The 22,293-nt window shown below is 46.2% G+C and overlaps 1 protein-coding gene across 1 annotated transcript in view; it reads left to right on the plus strand.

Annotated features, from left to right (window-relative positions):
- The window catches only part of PRKCH (protein kinase C eta), a 112,528-nt gene that overhangs the window by 65,239 nt on the left and 24,996 nt on the right, over positions 1–22,293 (plus strand). Inside the window, exon 10 of the mRNA XM_021554501.2 lies at positions 2,439–2,593. Coding sequence (XP_021410176.1) covers positions 2,439–2,593 — 155 coding nt within the window. The remainder of the gene's footprint in view (positions 1–2,438; positions 2,594–22,293) is intronic.

Raw genomic sequence — 22,293 nt, forward strand, 5'->3', positions numbered from 1 at the left:
CAGGCATATGTACCACTTACATAAATACACACACGATCCCTCACCAGGCTGCTGGTAAATTAAATTGCTTCCTGTTGGGGTTCTGGCAAGAGGGATTTCTTTTTAAGTATGAGCTTGAGGAGATGCCTGGACAAGCTGGGCTAGATAAACATGTGTCAAATGGAGAGATCAGCAAGGAAGGAGGTGGGAAAGAATAACAAGGAGATGTAAAAGCTGGCCTGACTGGAGAGGCAGAGGTGATACCTGTGCTGCAGCCAGAGGAACAGGCAGGCACAGCACAGCCAGACTGAGTTTAACCATCTGCAGTGAAGATGTGGCATTAGAAGGCTGGTGTGGGCTGAAGAGCCGAGGCAGGTGATGGGTTTGCACAGTTCATGCTGCTCTGGCTCAGACTGCTGCCTAGACAGACCAGCTCAGGTGTATTTCAGTGCCCTCTCATAAGGACAGAGTGAAACTATGAGGTGGTGTTGTCTATATGGACTGGAGATAGAATTCAACACGTGGCCTTGGTGCTGCAGTAGTGTTGTGGGAGTCCTGAGAGCAGTGGTGAGGCTGCACCTCAAATTCTGCATTCAGTTTGGGACCCTCAGTGCAAAAAGGACATTGAGGTGCTGGAGTGTGTCCAGGGAAAGACAGTGGAGCTGGGGAAGGATCTGGAGCACAAGTCTGATGAGGAGCAGCTGAGGGAGCTGGAGGGGCTCAGCCTAGAGAAAAGGAGGCTCAGGAGGGTCCTTCTGGCTCTCTGCAACTCCCTGACAGGAGGGTGGAGCCAGGTGGGGCTCAGGCTCTGCTCTCAAGGAACAAGGGACAGGACAAAAGGAAATGGTCTGAAGTTGTACCATGGGAAATTTAGATTGGATATTAGAAACAATTTATTCACTGAAAGGGTGGTCAAGCTGCCTGGAACAGTCTGCCCAGGGCAGTGGTGGAGTTACCATCATTGAAGGTATTTAAAAGATGTGTAGATGTGTAGCAGTTGGGGACATGGTTTAGTGGTGGGCTTGGCAGAATTGGGTTAGTGGTTGATGGTCTCTAAAGGTCTTTTCCAACCCAGATGATTCTATGATTTTGTGATCTTTACCTTCTGAAACAAGCCCAGGAGGAGCTGTTGGGCAGAGCCCAGGTTGGCTGTGTGAAGAAGGCTGTCCTCATATGTTACAAGCCATTTGCTTTCCTGCTTGTGTCCAATGAGAAATGAGAGAATTTCTGGTTTTTCTTCTGCCATGTGAATCTCAAGATGTTAATACCAGTAGTCATTTCAACCTGGCTGGCTGCCAGAAAGTGGAGCACGACAATGCTTATCCTCTTAAACTTAGAGAGGGTTTAAAAGTAGCTTGTAGATAATTAGCATCAGACTTGGGAAGAGGCTTGTGGGAAAGAAGGGCAAATATTACCATTAAAAGCCTGGCTGATCTCAGTTGAATTCTATGCCTGTTTTCCAATCTGCTTGTTCCTGATATTCAGAGAAAAACTGAAACAACAAATACTGAAAGTCCTGAAACAATTGCTGAGAGGAATTTTTGAACTGGACAGCAACAATTGCAGGGTTTATTTTTGTGCTAAATCTCTCTGTGTCCTTCCTCTCACAATCAAGTGAACACAGGCAAAACCCTTACTCACTGTGGAGTACACAGATTAAGCAAGTGCCTCCCTATCTGTAGGCTTTTGCAAAAGCCAGAACAAAGCCAAAAAAAAAAAAAAACCCTCAGGGACTAACAGCTGTGGTTAATGAACTGAACTTTATCAAACAGGTTGCTTTTCTGCTCAGCAGAAACTTTTATTTATGCTTCATGCTTATCAGTTCCTCTATTCCCAGAGGTTTCTGCAGCTTAGTCAGAGGAAAGCTGGAACCTGAGGGCCCAAAAAGCTGCTGCCATGCAAGTGTATGGCAGGAAATCCTATCCTGGAAAACAGCCCACATTCTCCAGAAATAATGTTGGGATATCCTTGAGACAATGTTGTGCTGTTGTGGTGAAGCTGCAGTCTGGTTATGTACATTGTGTTATCTAGCAGCTTTCCCCTGAGATCTGAGGTGTTTACTAGGGAGTGAGTGATTTTTTGCAGATTTGTCTTGTGCCACTCAGCTCAGAGAGTACTGAAGAAGGGATATTCCCTACTGGTTGAGGCTAAGGATAATTCAGAGAAACCCAATGGGAGCTGATTACTAATGAGCATACAATTACTAACATGCCCAATGCACACGTGAGCAAGAATTCATTTCACCACTGGGGTCGAAACTTTTGGGAAGAGTGCAGGGCAAGGAGGTTCTAACAGATCTTCCTGGTATAGATTTGATTTTTCCTGAAAAAATCAGCCTTTCCCCTCATTCCCTCTCACACTTAATTAATCTGGTTTTGTTTGGGAGAAAATAGTTTTACTAAGACTTTTCCAAGCCTGAGATTAATGCTGTTGATGTTTGTTGTGTTTGCCTGTGTTAGGATCGCCTGTTCTTCGTGATGGAGTTTGTCAACGGCGGGGACTTGATGTTCCACATCCAGAAGTCGCGGCGCTTCGACGAAGATCGGGCCCGGTTCTACGCTGCAGAAATTATTTCAGCCCTCATGTTTCTCCACAGCAGAGGCATCATTTACCGGTGAGCTCTGCATCTGTGGCTTCCCTTTGTCTGAACCCCATGGCTGAGAGTTGGAGTTTTCTGCTTGTATAAAGAAGTGTCACCTGCTGCCCATCAGGAACAAGTTGTCAGCTGGGGTCACGGTACCTCCATATTCCCTGTGCACAATGGTCAAGGTGCACCACTTCCCAGCAGGGAGTGAAATTTCTGGGCAAGCATCAAATGAAACCTTCCCAGATTTTCTGCAGGGTGAATGTAAGGATCTGCTGCTTTGGCCACAGTCTGCCATCTTATTTCAAGGCTAATACATGCTGGTCGCACCAAAGCCTCTGCTTCCCTACTGTGTTTAAACCCTATCTATTTCACATACCTATTCAGTGCCACTCATCTCAGCCAGTAAAAGTGTTTTCACTCCTGCCATGGTTCTACAGCACAAGTTTTCCCTTCCTGAGCATGTCTGGCATCTTTGTGTTTGCAGCAGGATTGGAGCATTGTTGCCTCCATGCGTCAGTCTCCACTCAAGGTCTCAAGGCTGTTCTCAGGAAGCTATTTCCAATACATAGCTCTCCTTTGTTATTTGTCATTTTTCTGTACTCAGGGGGGCAGTTTGGTTATATTTTTTCCTTTCTGTGCTGCTGAAGTGCTCCCCTGTCAGCTCAAGCATAAAGGTATAGAGCAGCCAGCATGGATCAGAGCCAGGCTGCCGTGCAGAGCCCTCCCTGGGCCAGCATCACCATTTGACCAGCATCCTCCCTCATGCCCCAGAGGCAGAGCAAGGCCTCTTCTGGGATGGAGTAGGAAGCTGAAGCAGGGGGGTGTCAGCACTGAGACAGTCTGGCTGTACAGAAAGGTTTCTTTCTGCCATACTTCACACAACACCTCTGAAATCCTTCTGCCCAGAGCGCTGGGGAGGAGGAACAGGCTGTTGTTTTCTTTGGAATGCTGTTACCTGGAATCCAGCAGCAGTGCACGTATTTTTTGAGTATGGTCTGCTGTAGCCCTGCTCAGTCCCACTTGTGGCATGCCAGCACTGCAAAGAATAATGTCAAGTCTCTCTTTTTTGCTGCTTGGTTACAATTGTACTGCTGGGATCCAGAGCTGGGTGCAGGATGGGACCAGTTCCAATCCCAGTCCAGCTCTGTTAATGCCATTTCTGTGGGTTAGGCCAAATGTCAGCTGATTTTGGACTTTACATAGTTTAACCCAGTCAGTAGGACATCCTCCCATGACAGATAAACTCGGGTTTGAACTCACAAAAACCAGAATAGCTGAGGGCTAAAGTGATCAAAGGGCTGGGGGCTGTGCAAGGGGCACTTTCCTGTCTGATGGGGAGATGATAGGATCAGCCAAGTAAAAGCAGCTTCTCTGTCTCTTTCTAGCTTGAGCTCCAGTTAGAAACAGATGGTCAGGTGAGGACAGAAAATATTAAAATATTTTTAAGTATGAACTCATGCGACATATATGGCACAGTTGAAACAGAGAAGGAGTGTCATTTTAATATTCTCCATGTCGCAAGAGTCTGAAGATGGCTAGTGATATATACCCTATGTATCAAGCTCCTAAAGCACTGTGATTGTCTGTATAAAATAGCAAATCTTCTTACTCTACATCTGGATTTCAGTCTAATTCTTCCCTTGTGAATAATGCCAGCCGCTGAGGAGACCCTGCCAGATAATTACGCAAATGACATTATCCTTAAAATAGTGACATCCAGTAGTTATTGTCAGTCATTCAGCAGCAAAACTGGGTCTGTGCATAATGTGAAGCCTTGTGCTTATAGCTTGTCCTGTCTGTCCCAGCCTGCTGCCTGTCACAGGGCAGGAATTACTGATCCCTCTGGGTTTTGGCACTCTTCAAGTGCTGCTGTAATTCATGATTGAAACTGGAGGAATAATTGGAAAGCTTCTTGAACAACTGCACAGGCTTTGATCTTGTTGAGAAACTGGTTAAGCTGTGGAGTCAGGTAGCTTCAGCTACATGGGGCAGGTCTGCAGGGGGGTGGGTGACTTGGTTTCTTATAATTAGTTGGGGTTCTGGAAGATGTAAGAGGAGGGAGCTCCTGGCTGAGCTGAGGTTGCTTCTGTCATGTCACAAACACCAGGCTCTGGAAGGGAGTGTGCAGGATGGAAGGGGATATTCAGAATGGAATCACTGCACTTCCATAAGAGATTGGATCAGATTTTATGATAAGAATGTGAGTGCTTGCTTAGGGAGCAGGGGGCAGAGACACCAGAAATAGCCTGACCAGAAAGGCTTTTACCACTAGCTCTTCAAGGTGTCTTCTTTCTGGGTTTCCAGGGTGAGTAAGGAAGAGAGTTGCTGGCCTAGAATACTCTGTGTAATTTGTTTTTCTTCTGGGCTTAACTTAATAATACTGTGTTTTCCTTTGCTCCCTTCAAGACTGAGCAGTTCAGGAAAGAATCTGCATTTATCAGTGCAATGAGTGTTCTGCTAAGTCAAGTTGCATTTGCCACAAATGCTGCTAAAAGTTGGGTTTTCTCTTCTTTGAAATGCTAGAGAAGTTTGAGAGACAGCACTGAAAGTTCATCAAGAAGTAGCTGAAACTTGTCATTGTGGTCTGGCAGGATGGTGCTGGTGACTGCTAAAATCAGGTGTTCATTGATTCCTTTTTCAGCCACACAGAAGCAATTTTAAATAGCTGTAGAGCAATATTTTTGCAATTGCTACTGTAATGGGGTTTTGAGGCAGATGATGCATTTTGGCTATATGTGATTTTTAATTTTAAAACTGGGCTTACAGCTGGATTAGTTCTCTCATGGGATAGTTTTCACGATTCAACTTAAATTCTCAGTGAGTTTGCTCCTCATTTTGAGGAAACACCTTTTTGTTCTCTTTAAAAAGAAAGCTTTCGGTTTCAAAAACCTTTATTTTTCTCTCTTCATTTGCAGCACTACAAAGGAGAGATGGTTTTCTGGCCTTATCAAGGAGAGGTCTCTGTCTTGCTCTGAGCTGAGGTTTAGCTGTCAACTTAGCAGCACCTATTTATAGTTGCTTCCTGTAAAAAAAGAAAATGAGCAAGTACAGTGGGGTTCCTTGGGCCATCATACAGGGGATTGCATCCAGACATGGAAACAATCTTTTCACATCACAGTGTATTGTGCACCCCTAACCACAGAGGAGTAGGGCAAGGACATATTTGGGATCAGCTCATGCCAGATGCTGCCAGGAAAGTGTTAGGTAAAATCATGCTTATTGTGAATAAAATCTTTGCTCACAGGGCAATATTTTTGCACTGCTGCTTTCTCCAAGATTATTTCTAAAGGATATTACTGTGCTGGGCTATGTTGCAGATAGGTGGGTTGGTTTGTCATTTTTTCTAATGGCTGGATGTGCTATTTTTCTCGAGGCAATTCTTGCCGACTTTCACTTTCCAGTTCAGCAGTTCCCAGGGTAGGGGAAGCATATTTTGGCTTCTGTGCATGCCAGAAACAAAACAAAGCAGCATATCTGAGCAGAATTGGGTTGCACAGTGGCTTACTCAGTACAAGGGAGCTGGTCCACTCACAGTCTGGTAAAAGGCAAAGCTGTAGTGGATGACTGTAAGGGTTTATTTTAAAAGCAGGATATTTCCTTCTGGGTAGCACTACTATAAAAATGTCTGGTCTGCCTTGCTGCCCTTGAATTCAGACCTTGGCATAGGCTGAGGTACAGCTTTGGAAGTGGGTGGATCCACATGTCAAGGTCACCTACTTGAGTATTGAGGGCAAATGCAAGTATTTTCTTACATTTGGTTGTTGTGGGGTTGGATTTATTTTTATTTTTTTTATTTTTTTTTTGGAGGAGAGGACTTTGAGGTTTATAGTAAAATACAGTAAGACTTTTCCAAAGGCAACATAAAGCAGTCAGCCCAGCCTAGCGACACAGCCTTAATTTTTATGACAAACCTTCCTCTCTGTCTGCCAAGGATGCTTGGGCTGAGAAGGTCTCTTTTTCTCTGAAAAGAGACCCTCCACTACCTGCAGAGGTGATGCAGCATGCAGGATACAGTCAGCTGTGCACCCTATACTTGAGTGATGGTTTTGGCAGCCTGAGGTGTAGAGTTGGACAGCTCCATGCCCCAGCTCAGGGCTTGGCACAGCACAGGGGCAGATCCATCCTTAAGGCTACAGGTGATGTAGCATGGAGGTAATGCAGCTGGCCAGGAGCCAGGGAGCTAAAGCACTGCTGAGAGGGACTGGTTATTGGCTGGCTGAAGAACCTTTTTTTTGTCCTGAGGGCTCTGCTGGTCAGCTCATTTCACTGCCTTTGTGTCTCTGCTGGTGTTTCTAATGCAGCTGACCCCTCTGGAAAGGCTGGGGTGTGCTGGTGCCCTGTCACACCTCTGCATGTGGCATGGTGTGCAAAGAATCCCTGTGCTCTGGTGTGTTGGTCCTGTGACTCAATGGTCTTTAATAGGATAGGTGGTCCTTTTGGGAGGCAAAAGATAATTATGCAATATCCAGATGAGGACATGATCTGGCCTTGGGGCTGAGCTCCAGCTCTTGGGGAAAATAAGATAATAAGATAAGCATATTATAACAGGCAGTGTTTTCTCCTCTGTGTGTTACCTGAGAGTATCTCCTTACTGCGTGGGGGACTTCTTATGACAGGGAAAAACTTTCTCCTCTGGGATCTGGAAAGATTGCTGGATATTGGCCAGGCCTCTGAATTCATCACCTTTCCTTGGTGGAGAAGACCCATCAGTTCTGCAGCTGTGTGTCTCATGACTGTTGGCTTTTATAGGGAAAAGGCTTTTTGCAACAGGTTAATTCCCTGCTAATTCAAAGAATGAGCCTGTGACACTTGAAGGAAGCTTTACATAAGCCTTTTATGGAGACCAGTTTTGCTGGAAAGACTGCTGTTAACTGAAACAACACTAAGGTTTCTTTCAGCAAAATCAATTAAAAATTACATGCTGAAAACAGAAGCTGAATACCTTTCCTAATTACGTACAGCCACTGTTAACAGAGCAACTTTTATTAGTGTGATGTTTACTTTTTCTGTGTCTCAAGACAGTGTAGACATGGGATTCCTCATGTTCACTCTTTGCTTTGTCTTTTGGTTGTTGGTTTTTTGTTTGGTGGTTTGTTTCTGTTGGTTTTTGTTGGTTTTTTGGGTTTTTTTGGTTTTTTTTTTTTTTTTTGCCACCAGTGATTTTGTTTATTCTCATCTCATGCCCTTTTTCACATCTGGAGCCAGCTCTTGTTTCCCCTGAAGTCAAGGGGCTTTCCCCAGGGAGGTAAATGAGCAGTTGAACTGGATCTGTGGCTGATAGCAGCAATGCTATGCAAGGCAAACTGGCTGGCTGGGGGGGCTATTCAGGGATTCCTGGTGGTTAGCTTAGGTGCTGTGCATAGCTTTGTTTTCCTGGTAAATAAAGATAAGCCTTTGGTTCAATTAGGTGTTTTTTAGCTTTTCTGAAAGAGAAAGACCTGATAACAGCCTTCTAATATCGAAGAGGGGTCTAGGAGAAGGCTGGAGGGAGACTTTTTGCAAGGGTATGCAGTGATAAGACACGGGAATGGCCTTAAGCTGAAGAAGAGTAGATTGAGGTTAGATAATAAAAACAAATTCTTTACTGTGAGGGTGCTGAGGTGTTGGCACAAGTTGCCTAGAGAAGCTGTGGATACCTCATCCCTGGAAATGTTCAAGGGCAGGTTGGACAGGGAAGGTGTTCCTTCCCATGGCACTGAGGGTTGGTTTGAGATGATATTTAAGATGTCTTCCAACCCAAACTGTTGTATTGCTCAGTGAAAGTTTTTGGTTGAATGTGCTGCAGTTGATGTCTCTCTAGGTAACTTGCTGATTTGAGGTATTTTATGCCTCTCCTCCCCATGGATTTGGCTGTGTGGGCAGAGTTGTTTTCATCTGAGGAAAGGATGGGAACAGCTCAACCAGAGCCAAAATGGGTGTGAGTCTCCATAAGCTCAGCTGTGGGATCTGCTCCCTGTCACTTCAAGAACTCTGGGAGATCTCCGAGGCTCAGTGCTGTGCGGGATTGGGGCCTTAAAGTGGATATAAATGAGCAGAGTAAAATGAAGGATGTGCTGTGTTCTGAGAGCAGCAGAAGGGATGAAATATAAGCTGATTATCTGGTGAATGAGTGAAGCAAATCAGCTAAAAGCTGCCAACTGGCACAGAATACCCCACCAGCAGTGCCATCCCTGCAACCACTGCTTAGTGTAGAAGAGGAATTTTCATGCTGGAGTCTCTGGAGATGCTTCATTCAGCTTTAGAAAACATAAAGGGATGTGTCTGAGGGTCAGGAGTGTAGTGATGTCTGTGGCTATTTTATCTGACAGTCAACAGCTCGTGTAGACTGATTTGTGCTTCTAGACAGTGCATCTTCCACAGAGTTTTCCACTCTGATGTGGTTGTGCATGCTTGTGAGATGGGCTCTTTTACAGCCTCTGGCATGCAGTGCTTAAAGGGGCTGTTTCCCTGCACTTGATCAAATGAAAAGTGCAGAGAGGAAAAAAAAACCCCAGCCTCTCACGTTTCTGTGTCATGTTTAATCAGTCAGAGTGCAGGACAGTTTAGTCCTGATTTACAGTTGTGCTTACGAAGAGCTGTCCTGTTTTGAGATCCACATATCAGATCTCTGTGCCCCACTGACTCCACTGTATATCGTCTGTGAACTTTGGTGGAACTTTCCACATGACTAAGGACTACTGAATAGCCCACAGAAGTTGTTGGCTCTGCTGGTGTCTACTTTTCCTTTATGGTTATTTAAAGGGACTGATTTAAAATCTGCAAACCCTGCACATAATGAGTTTGTATAAATCATTTAAAAACCCAGCTCAAAGGGGCCTCAAGAGTTTGTGTAGTTCATCCACCTGCCCCAAGGCTGGAGAACCTTTGCTGAATGCCAGTCTCATACTTTCACCTTTTTTTTTTTTGGTGTTACTGCTTCATTTGCATATTAAAATATGTGAACTCTTACAGGCACAGACTCATTTAGGGAATGCTTGCGATGAGAACTTGGTGTTGTTTGAGAATTCTGGTGCTGGCACAATAAAAATATAAATTAAAAAATCCCCTCATCTGTGGAGGGGATAGGTGATTAGATGTGAGTTGTGTTCTGGCATTCCTCTGTGACTAATACATCCTCATGCAGGCATTTCACAATTAAAGAGCATGCAGATGCAATTAAGAAATAGCTGTGTGTAACAACTACAAGTTTGCAAAGAAAGGAGACTTGGAAACCAGAATTAGGCTCAATCTTTAAGTCCCAGAGCACCAGGGAATATTTAGATTAGAACTTTTGAAATGAAGAAACTTTTCTACAAAAATACTGGTTTTCTGTCTTTCCTGCAATCTTCATTCTGTTTTAAAGGCATAAAGGTCACCAGAAGGAGAAAACATAAAAACTTAAATATATTTTATGTTACTTAATTTTTTTTTAACTGCCCCTAAATATAACTGTTGTTTTTAGAACTGCTCATATGACTTTTAACATGTACCCTGATACCAAGGGCATTCAGGTATATGATTACACAAATTTTGAAAACATTTGCTCTCAGCTCTCAGAATTGCCCAGCATTAATCTAGTAATTTTATTGATCTTTGTACCCATCTCAAAATGAGGAAGCTTTCAGTGTCACTCTCTGAGAACATGAGCCCTGGGTTGGCATTAGGAGGCTGATATATATAGCTGGGGAAAAGGTCTCTCTGTCAACCTTAATAAATGTTTGGTACAACTTCTTGAAAGAAGGATTATGTTGACAAAACACTGTTGCATCTGCTCCTCTGACTTGCTGAAATGGAAGCTTTCTTGCATCACAACATGTTGCAGTGGGTGAAGTTGCTGTATTTGTGAGGGACACAGTGAGAGACTCTGTGTTGAAATATTTGGCCTGCAGCAGCAGCTGTAGCTAGCCAGGGAGAATTTGACTTACTCTTTTAGCTGCAGCAAGATTGGCACCTGATGTTTCCTTAGTCAATAATCCCAATGTTTAGATCTTGTTCTTTATGCCAGGGAGGAGATGGGTTACTCTGCTTTTATAGAAGCAGAGGAATTTTGTAAAGCCATCCAGCAACTTTTAATATCAGTGGTGCATCACTGTCACACCTTGATTTTATTTCACACCGGATTTTATTTCAGAGCTGCCTGTAATGATACAGATATAAACAACAAAATAATAACACAATGGAAAATTTTAACTATGATAGGGTAGTGCTTCAGTAATATGTGTTTTACAATTCAGAATTTCTGTGGGAGAGATTTCTTTCTCCTGTCAGTGGTACACTGGGCAGGATGGTGGGCACAGCTTTGTTTCTGCCCTCTGAGTGCCAGCTGAACTGGTGCTGGGGCTTGTCCTTAGCTGCTGGTGCAGGCCAGGTTGCTGTTTATGGGCTTATTCTTATGGAGCAAGGGGAGAGTATTGCTCACCATTTGGCCTCTGAGTCATGCCACCTTTGCTGTTAATAGGTTGGAGAACCTCCCCTTTTATGAGGCTGTGCCCGAGGGCACAATTTGATCTTGGATTTGTATTACCTGGTTATTATTATGCCACTGAAGAAGCAGTGGCAGTATTCCAGCTGACAACAATGGAAAGGGGAGCAAGCCTTCAAGTCTCAGCTGTGTACAAATGTGAGATATTCAGAACCACAGAGATCCCCCATGCTCTGAGCTGATTCCTTCTGAATCAATTCAAGTTTCACAAGCACGATATATTATTAACATCCACAGATGCCTTCACAAATCTCTCAGCAGCGTGGCAGAGGAGTGCTCATGAATCAAGAAAATTACTTCCAAGTAGGAGAGGTTATTTGCTAGATAAATCCCTGATCCAGGCATACTGCCACAGCTAAGTCTGTCCAATAGGATGTGTGCATCCACATCTGAAGCATTTCTGATCTGAAGCATTTTTGTCATGGTGCCTGGCCAGAGCGGGTCATGCCATCTTTGGTTGTTGTGCTGGAAAAGGAAGTGGGATGGAGGAGAGGATGAATTGGGAAAAGCAGGGTTAGCTGTGCATGGGAGCAGGGGGACGTTCTGCCATGTGCAAACCTGTGTGGCAGCAGGGGCAGTGGGAAGTGCTCCCTTCAGACTCTCCAAGGACATTCCAGCCAGCCAGAGTGGGCTGTGGTAGTGAGGCTGCCGTGTGTCTCCGTGTCCAGACTCGGTGGCACTTGTGCTAAGGGTCTGAGCTGGTGTGTGACATTTAGCAAGCAGGCTTTGGGTTTTCTCCTTCCTTCTCTGGATCTTGTTACGTTCCTTTTGACATTTACCTGGGCATGAAAATGTAGCAGGGTCCCATGTCCTTGTTGACTTGTGCCTAAAAGCTGAATTAGTGTGCTTTGTATTTCTGTTTGTCAGTATCTCTTAACCATAACTTGAGGAATTGTATGCTTATCTGTGCTTTGGAGATTTTGACACAATCTTATCAACTTTGTAACCTTTGACATTTCTCTTTTTTTTTTTTTTTCTTTATAACCTTTCTTTCTAGCTGGAGCTCCCCATTCCAGTATTACTCATATAATTTCTCATATATTTTGAGCAGTAACTTGAAACTTGGTGCCCAAACAGCAGCTTTAAAGCCAGAATTTCTACCTTCAGACCCTGCTGAGCACAGAGGGAGCAAAAACCTTGGCAGCTGACTCCTCTCCTGCTTCTTGTTACTCTGTCCAGCCTTGATAAATGAGAAAGCCAAGGAGAAGCTGTGACTCCTGCCAGCTGGCAAGCTCCCTGGGAGATAGTCCCAGACAGTCCACCCACTGGGAAGGTCAGGAGGCAGCACTGCCCGGCCACTCCACCCTTGCAGCAGCACAGAGCGTGGAGCCAGAGCTGGGCCTTCCAGTCCTGCTTCTTGCTGGGGTCTTTCTGGGGCTAGGGCCACCCCCCACAGCAGGGTGACAGCTCTGGGTGTCCTTTGTGCTGCTTGGGATGCAGCAAGCCAGGGGAGATTCAGGCAGTTAGCTCATGCCTTGCACTGCAGAGTTACTTTTGAAGTTGGGGTGGCCCTTGGATGGCAGCTGATCTGCTGGTGGTAGGTTTGAGGTAGGACTGGTGTAACTCCCACCTGAATTGATGTTTTTTTTCCCCTATCCTAACACAAAGAGGAAACGCCCAAACAAACCTCTGTGGCATCATATCTGTTAAATAAATATCTTTTATCAGTGACTGAGCCAATTGAAACATAGTTCCCTGTCTGCTGTCAGAAAAGGCAATACTAAACTGTGCTGCTTCTTGGAACTCGTGAGGTTTTGGAAATGATCCAGAGCGAAGGGAAACCAGCTTTCAAACCCCTAAAGCCACAGGTCATCTGTGGCTTGAGTGGGCTGAAGTTGGATTCATGCATGGAAAGTCTCTATGTCACAGATTCCCCTACAATCTTTTGATCTTGTGAAATTGCCCTGCTCACTCAAACTGGTGACTGCCCTGACAGGGATAGCCCCGGGGGAAGGATAGCTATTTGGTGTGATAAAATTAATGGGAAACTATCTTGCAGCCTGCTCTATTTACTGCCCCTCATCATCTCCACTCAGAGATGCCTTGGGGTCCTTCAGGACTGATGGTTTTCCCAAGCCACAGGACAGTCAGAAATTCCTGCCAGAACTGTTGGTTGCTTCTTCCCAGCATCAGCCACTGACTGCCTGAGAGCCTTCCCCACTTTCTCCTCACTTTCTTACAACCAGGCTCATGCTGAAAATTTCTACCTCTTCTCCAGGGAAGCTCCTGATATTTCAAAGCTTTTGTTCTGCCTGTCTCTTCCTTGGGACCTTGCTGTAGTTTGGGACAGTTCAGGTTGTTCTCCTGTTCCCTGAGGGACGCAGTCAAAAGACAACTGTCCTTCAGCAGAGGTGGGTTGTAGAAATAAGCACATCATTCCCAGACAATCCCTATTTCCCTGAAGCCCACAGCATGTAAGGGTGGCTGGGGCCTCTGGGTGTAGCACAGGCACTGCTTGCTCCCAGGCTTTCTTTGGGCTGTGCTGGCACAGCCATGCACAGCCCTGGCCAAGTGAGTGTCTGTCCCAGCGCTGTTATGTAAGGAGGAATTTCAACATTAATTACCTGTCTTGGCTTTGGGTTTCATTCTGTCTCTGCTGACACCAGAATGAATCTCAGAAGATTCAGCGAGGCTTCCGCAAACAAAACAAACTTTACTTCACATGCTCTGGGCTTTGCTGCCTTCTGCCAGGAGCATCCACTCTTCTGGGATGTTTTCCCTTTGTTTCCCTGCCACTGAGGAGGGACAGCAGTTTTTTGGAGATGCTGCTGAGCATAGCTAACATGCTCAAGTATTTGAGCTGCAGGGAGGCTGGCACTTCCAGTCAGGCCAATTAAAAGGGAAAAATTAACATTTCCCTTTGCTCTCAGCCACCTTCCTGCATTCTGAAGGGCCGGAGGAGGGAGGGATGCCTTTAGAGCTGTAGAGGTTGGCTGGGACAGAAGTGTGTGCTGGGCCAGAGGTATCTGTGTGGATCGTGTTCTCCCTAATGGCTTTCCTCCCCCCATCTGAAGTCATTAATGCTCGTTAAGCCAGGATGGAAACAAACCCAAACAACAACAGTCTACAAAATAATTCCATCACTCCAGACTAGTTCTTTTTTTTCCTCCAGTGAGGCAATTAGTCTCCTGTGATCCCATTTTTAGCCAGACTGGAAACAACCAGCCGGACAATAGTGAATTCCTCTTCTAGCAGAGCAGTCATCGGATCTGCTCCCTGGTGGGAAAGGTGAGGCGAGTTCCCTTGCCTGTCTCTAGGGGAAGAATCTCCCTGCAGAAATTCCTGTGGGCCTTGCTGAAAGCCCTATTTTTGTGCAGCCTCTCCCAGTGAGTCACAGCCTCTGACTCTCTGGCTACTCTGAGAGCTCTCAGTACCATGGCTGTTCTGCCAGCCCACTGCAGGGTTAATTCTCTGTGGTTTTGCTCTCTTCAGTGTACAGCCCATCCCACTCTCTGGCTGATGATGCCAGTTGTGGGTGCCAGAAAGTCATGAAGTAACTTGTGGTTTATACCAACAGCAGACCCAGGTAGGACTCGTGTGGAGGCGGGGCGAGACTTTTCCAGTCTCGCTCATTTGAGTGGTACTTGGTCCTAGGAATGGCCCAACTTGGTCCTAGGAATGGCTCAGCCCATGCTAGGGAACAGTGCTGTGGAGCAGCGGAGTGTGATATGAACAGGGTCTGGCAAAATTTGGGGTATGTGACAGGGCTAAAGTCACTGAGGCTGCCACCTGAGCAGGCTGCCCAGAGAAGCTGTGGATGCCCCATCCCTGGAAGGGTTCAAGGCCAGGCTGGAGGGGGCTTGGAGCAACCTGTTTTAGGTGAAGGTGTCCCTGCCATGGCAACAGGGTTGGAATGAGATAATCTTTAGGGTCCTTTCTAACCACAGCCATTCTGTGATTCTCTTCTATGATTCCCTGAGTCCTGTGTAACACCACACAGAGCTGTGGGGGGAGCTTGGCCAGAGCCACCCGGGAAATTACTCCATTCCTGTAACTGCTTGTAACATGAGTAAGGTGAAGTGCTGTCCTCTGCCCAGGGCAGAGCCTGCAGCTGTGTCACACAGAGGGCCTTCCTCTTGCCTTTGAGGTTTTTGTAGGGTGTGGGGAAGCACTGGGTTCCCCCTCCATCACTGCAGCTTCCTGCAGGACACTGCCTGCCTGGCATGCTGCACCCTCACTGCCCTGAAAAGCACGGATGGGATGGGGGTGGCAGGTATATCTGGAGAGCACTGTGGCTGTGCTGCTGGAGAAGGAGACTTAAATCACCAGAAAAAGGGATCTTGCTGTCTCTAGGTTCTGAAAAGCAACCCCGATGCCACCTTAGCAGCTGGACAGTGCTAAACCCGAACACTTCTCTTTCAAGATGCAGGAAGGCTCAAAGCCCAAATCCATGTTTTACCTCACACACATGAGGTAAAAGCCACAGGGTTCCTAGTCAGGTGCCAGGAAAAGCTGCAGCTGCCCAGCAAAGGGCAGCTGAGGACAGAGGGGAGCTCTGCTGCTCGGCTGCTGGGATTAAGAGCAGCTCACCGCGTGTTTGAGTCATGTGTCACCAGCACCGAGCTCTGACTCCTCTGGTATGAAGGTGCCATGTGGGGCTGTGGAGTGCTTCTGCTGGAGATGGAAAGCCAGGGTGGAGAAACACTTGGCTAAGAAGTCTGCCAGGCAGGCTCATCTGGGGATGTGCAGAAAAAGTGTTTCTGCCTCATCCCTACAGCTCGGATCAGCTCTGGGACAGAGCTGCTGCATCCAGGCATCACCCTGGGTGTCGGCTGCTCCCGCTCTGTGCCTGGGCAGAGCCACCTTGGTTGCTGTGGAGGGATGAGTGCCTGTTGGTAAATGTTGTCATCTTGTTGGGTGTTCTCTGTTTTGAGTCATTTCAGCCATGGTGATGGCTGCTGGTGGTGCCAGGAGTGCCAGCAGGCACTTGGGGTGGGGGCAGCAAACCAAATGCCCGAGGATTGAGTTCCAGGTGGGTGGGCAGTCTGTGGAGATGCAAGGGAAACTCAAGGATTCCAAACCTGCAGTGCCAAATTAAGGGATTGGCTGGTGAGGAGGCAGGATGGGTTTGTGTTTGTATCACTGTGGTTCTTCCCAAGTCACCACAGGGACAATGGGAGGTGGGAAATTAAGAAACCCAGTGTTCAAAAGCTGATTCCAAATTCCTTGGACATAACTTTGATGGGAAAGCAGCTGCTATGGTATGGTGTGATTGCTTTCCTGTTAACAGCCCAGGGCAAAGCACAATGCAGTACCCACAGCACCACCCTCCACACAGTGTCCCGTGCTCTCACAGCCATTGGATCATTTCAGGTGGAATCATTCCTCATTCAAAACCATTTGTGAAGTAAAGCATTGTGGAGTCTGTTTGAGAACAGAGATGGAGGACAGGTAAACTTAAAAATAATGACCCCAAAGTGCAGAGATGACATGGGCCATCTATTGCTCCATGTCTGCAAATCCATCTAGAAATGTTTCAGGGGTTCATTAGCTTTAATGTGTCAATTGTGGGTGATGCATTTCAGCATGTTGGTATTAAAATAATACCTTTATTCCTTTTTCTCAGGACAGTACAGTCATTCTGCTTTTCCTGAGCCTCCATGGTTTTCCATTAGTCCTCAATCAATATTTATTCATGTGAGAGTATCTGAGAGCAGCAGTCCAGTCTGAGAGCAGCAGCACTTGACTGTGGAGATGAGTTTGAAGCACCTGATGGCTGAAACCACTGGAATTGTCAATAACATTAAGAAGTACTTTCCTGCCACAAAATAAAAATGTAGCCTTATAGGTGGAGAGTGCTAAACTTTGATGAGGACATGAGCTAAAAAACAGCACAATTTAGATGCCACCTGGGTGTAACTTTAGTGAACACAGACAAGGAGCTTTTTGAAAATCACCTTGCCTTCAAGTTGAATAACTTTTGCATTGTGATAGAAAATAAGTATTTTGCAGTTTTGGCCTGTGTTGTAAACATGGGAGGTGTAGGTTGAAAATCTGTAATTCTGTGTAAGTAGAAAATCTGTAATCAAATCTGTAAATCAGCTTTGATCTGATGTGGTACCTCAGCAAGAGGCACCAAGGTTTTTGCCTGATGTTTCTTGTCACCCTAGACTAGAAATAAGGATTTGTGGTGTCTTCTTCCTGACCAAAGGAATTTATAAGCAAGACATATAATTGAAGTCTGTGTAAGCAAGAGGGACCTGACAGCTTCAGACCTTCCACAGCTAAAACAGTAAAATCTGAATATGTCAGGAGGAATATTTCCAGATAGGCACACAGTACCCTGGGCATCCTTCTCCATAGTCACACATGTCAGAGGCCAAAGGGACTTGGAGGAACTTGATCTGTGAATGTGCTAAAAATTCAAGGGCTGAGCATTGTGAAGACAGACTTTCCTCACTCATATCCCATTTCTATTTCTTTCCTTGATGGGGCAGAGGAGACTGCTTATTTCATTTTGTGAGTAATTTGTTTCATACATAACAGGAACAAGGCAGTCGGCAGCTCCTTATGCCTGGTAGCCATGTCAGGTGAGCATCATTTGATTCCTGCTCTGGGTTACTGCTGCTTTACTAACAACCAGGCAGCCATCTAAGCACCTAATTTGGGAACTTTGGTAGCCTTGTCAGCTGATGAGTCAAATTTGGAGGGCCTGTAGTGGCTTGAGAAAGCATCTGTGCTAGCTGAAGAGGGAGCACAGACCAATGAGACTTGAGGGTTAAGTACTTGATGTGCCATGGGGATAACACCAGCCAGCATTGTTGATGGGCAGTTTGGGGTCTGTTTGATGCTGTGTGGCATTTGGGGTGACACATGGGATCTGGTCTGTCCCTGATAGCTCGGCAAAAAGGTCAGAGTCACTGATTCCTGCATGCAGGCAGCCTGGGAGGAGTCGGAGTGGGACTGCAGAGAGCTGAGCATGCCCAGCCAGGAATTCACCTGGCTCTGCCCTGCATATCCAGGATCCTTGGGCTTCACACACCTCTGGGTGAATCACCTGTAATTCACATGAAATGAGAAACTAAGTCTTGGGATAATGACCCATCTTCTAGGCTCCTAGAAAAGCTTCTTCCATTTTATATTTAAGTGATTGCTGTGGTCAAAAGCAGAGAGATCAGAGCAGTCAGAAAAGCACTGTTTGCCTAAAGGTTCCAGTGATGGTGTGGATCTGTTTTTTTAAGAAACAGCTCTCAGGACAGCATTTCCTAGGAAATTCATTCATTTCTTCCAAGGGGAACCAGGCAAGACCCCCTCCTGTGCAGCAGTGGGATGGCTGTGTGCTTTGTGCCCACAATGTGTCACTAGCAAGGGAGACTGTTCTTTTGCTCTGTGCATAAAAATTCAGTGCAAATGGTGAGATTTTCAAAAGCAACCCTGCTGGGCCAGCACAGATGCTCCCTCAAAAGTTAATAGTAAGTTTGGCAGTGGAAATCTACAGGCCAAAGCAAGGTGCTTTTGAAAATCCTGTCTAAAAATACAGTACTTCTGCCTTCAGCTTTGTTTATTCCATTATAGAAAGGAGATTAGCACCTATAGCCTTAGCTTTATAAATCTGGATCTGTAATTCAGAGCCTTAATAAGGTTAAGTAATTTTTTTTTCTCAGGGCCTATTTCAAAATTAAGTCAACTTGATAGGAATTGTTTTTTTTTCACTACTATCCCTAGATTTAGAGTCAGGCTCAGAGTACAGTGAACCTTACCTGTATCAGATGAATGTGGAGAAGTCTGCCTGACCAGATTTACAGGTTCCAGGCAGGAGTGTCCTTCCCACAGAGCAGTGCTGGCATTGCCAGTACCAGCTCAGGTTGCTTTGCTGCCCAAGCCAGTGCTAGAGGCAGTCTGCACACATCACCCTGATGGATAGGGACACCTTCATTTTTATTTTCTTTGATATTTCTATGAGTGAAATATTCCCCCTAAGACTGGAGTGTGAAGAGGGTGGATCCCATGGCAGCTGTGGGATGAGCAGGAGAGTCCCTTTGGTGTGGGCTGCTGGCTCATTCCCCCAGGGCAGGCTTAGTGGCACACAGTGGGGACATGTCACTGTGTGCTGGGGGAAGGAGGAGCCTTTTCAGCAGCCCAGGCCAGCCCTGATGCTGCCAGGACACCTTCAGCAGCCCTGTGGTGGGCTGTGGGCAGCTGGTGATGACTAATCCTGGATAACTCTCACTCCATCTTGTAGTGTTGAGACCATGGTGTGCTGCAGGCACAAACCTGATTTCGTTTTAATTTCTATATCAGGCTTTGAATCAACATTGTTCTATTTTGGTCCAAGCGACACAACAGGCTTGTGCTTTTTAACCTCTCCTAACTCCCCGATTCTTGTTGCTGATTTTGGGTCTTGAATCTGTTGTGTGCTTCCTCTGAAGACTTCAGGCAATGGGATGCACAAAAAGAAGCATTGTATTTTTTTTTTTTCCTTTTCCCCTCTTTTTCTGGCAACAGTAAAATAAAAGCTCTGTTGGGAACAACTCAGCAAGTAATGTTTCAGGGCCAGCAAATTCCAGTGCTGCTGCCCAGTGGGACTGAGGAGTCTATCACAGGACTAGGCTGGCAGCTCAACAAGAGAGAGAACGCGTGGCATCCATACCAAAAGCTGGACACGAAGCCTTTTTCCCTCTGCCTCTCCCCTTCCTGCAGTAAATGGATGGACAAAAGCTTTTGGATTCAGGGAAACACTTCAAGTGTAGCACCTCTTTCCTGATTAGAGTCTCACATAAAAGTGCAGCAAATAATAAATAGATTATATATAAATAGATTATGTATAAGTATCCATTAAAATGCACGCACACCAATTTAGATGTATAAATAAATTATAGGGATTGTGCCATCTTTGGGATTACTCCAGCGTGGCAATCTCCAGCACGCCTGTATTTCACCAGTAATGGCTCTGGCTCATGGCTGCCCCATTTCACATGTCCCCCATGTCTTTTTGCCCTTGTAAAGCTGCCTTTGGACACTGTCATCAGCCCTCTTACTGCTGCTGTGGGTGTGCCTGACCCCAGAGGGACTCACTGAGGTCCCACTGTCTCTGTCCCACCAGCGTGGGGGAAGCTCTGTGATCATCTCTCCTGGTGTACCCAGAGTTTTCAGTCTCTGCCTTTATACTTGAGCCTACCACTCTTGTTTTAACTGGAGGATGAATCATGCCTGCTCATCTCAGCAGCAATGAAATGCTGTGAGTAATTGTGTTAACCTTCCACAGGTGCCCTTCTGAAGTACCCAGAGGGAGAGGAGATGGGAGTGCTGCTGCTTCAAGCCACCAGAGAGGTCTTGGATGCTGGGTAGGGCCATCTCCTGTGCTGTAAGAGAAATCAGTGCCTTGGGCACTGCTTTGTCTTCAGAGCAGCAGCCTGGGGTTTAGCAGGAGAGGGCCAGAGCTCTAATGTGGGCTGGGGAGCCCTTGCAGGCAGGAAGGGGTCAGGCAGATGGACAGCCAGCAGCGCTGGGTGCCAGACCATCTCTGCCAAAAACCCCGTGGTGCTGCCTTAATGCAGGCAGATTCCTTGCAGAAACTTGTCCTTGGTGCTTCAAGGGCTGCCTGACTTTAAAATAATAATAACAGTGCTTCTGGATACAGTGCCTGCCAGTCTGTTTAGTCTGAAGCCCAAGCAGCAGAGCAAGAATCAGACTTACCCAGTGAGTGTGCAAGACTGATACCCAGTGCCTTTGGACATCCTGAAGAGCACAGATGGAGGTGTGAGGATCTGTCTTGGGCTAATTCACCCACTCCTGACCTTGCCCTCAGGGCAGTCCTTAGCCATGTTCTGTGGTGAGAGTGTTCAGCACGATCCAGTGCTGTGTCTGACTCTGGACTTGAGTCTATATTGCATCAAGTCTGTAACATCTTGTGTTGCAAGAGAGGTGGAGCCTGCTTTGCAGGCTGAGTATCCCTAATCCATCAATCCCTTTGTCCTAACACATGGCTGCAGAGCATTTCCAAAGGTCTGTGCCCTGGGTGCCAGCAGGATGTGTTGGGTGAAGCAGAGACAAGGCAGGAGGCTCTTGTTGTATTCTGCCACATTGCCCTCCCCAGCTGTCTGTACAGGATGTGCTGTGGTGGGATGGGGCTGTAAAAGCCCCAGGAATGGTGCTGGGCTCCTGGCAGGAGCAGTGCTCACATGCTGAGGTCGGATAGACCTTTCCCCAAAACCTCCTCTGGCTCCCATGGACAGCAAGGACAGGCAGCTGTCTACTGTGAAGTGGCCCAGCAATGAGTGTGGATTTTCAGTGGAGTTTCACTTACTTGTACCACTTACCCTGAATTCTGGGTTGGATCCATGAATCATTAGATCACATTTCTGCTATTACTTTGTTTGTGAGAAATGAGAAGGTCAGCCTGGAGCCGTGGTGGCTGTATTTACAGTCCCTAAACACTGAAGTCTGGTCAGATTTTGGAAACAACTTTTGGCTGTTAGGCCAGCGTAGAAGGGCACTTGCTATGTTTTGTTCCTACTTTCTGGTAATTACAAATTACAAATATCTGGAGAGATGTTCCCTTCATTTCTGCCCTGTTATGCAGCACTGCAGGTTGCAGTTTGCTGTAGCCAGGCTGTCTCTTGTGTGGCTGACAGTGCTCTGGGTGGGTTTCACCTCAGAGGTTGTTTGGAAACCAAAATAAATGTTTTCTTTACCCAAAGGAATGTTTTTCAAGGAAACAAAGAGTTGAAGTTAGTTTTGCAGTCCCTGTGTATTTTGACGTTACTTCGAGCCGTGCTGGGGAGTATGGAGAACACAAGACTGAATCCCATGGGATTTTGGGAATTGTGATGGGAAGCTGCAGGTGTGTAAAGCAACACTTTGCATCTCAGCCTGCAATGCCCACACAGTGGTGTGTGTAAATGCCTACACAATGCTTATATGCTGGGTAACAACAGCGTACTGCCTCTTTTTATTTGGCAGCAAAACTCAGGATTTCAACTGTTTTTCTCCAGCTTGCTGCAGCTTGATCCTTTTCTGATCTCTGCTTTGTGGCTCCCTTTCTCAAAGGCCAGGAACCTGGTGTTTCATTTGTGATCTCAGCATTTCCTCCTGCCCTAAAGATGTGCCTAAGCAAATCCCAGCAGCTCAGCCTGGGCTTTTATGTCTTAGCTCTGCTAGAATATGTTGCAGGTGTCAGCTTCAGCCTGTATTTACTGCTGCCACTCAGCTTTACCACTGCTTAGGACATGCTTACCTGTTCCTTGGGGTTATGAGAGTGTGGGTTCCTGGTTATAAAAGTTTACTTGATCACAGAAATAAATAATGTTTGGTTGCTATTAGAAAA

This window comes from Lonchura striata, chromosome 6, assembly GCF_046129695.1.
Source record: "Lonchura striata isolate bLonStr1 chromosome 6, bLonStr1.mat, whole genome shotgun sequence".
Taxonomy (NCBI): Eukaryota; Metazoa; Chordata; class Aves; order Passeriformes; family Estrildidae; genus Lonchura; species Lonchura striata.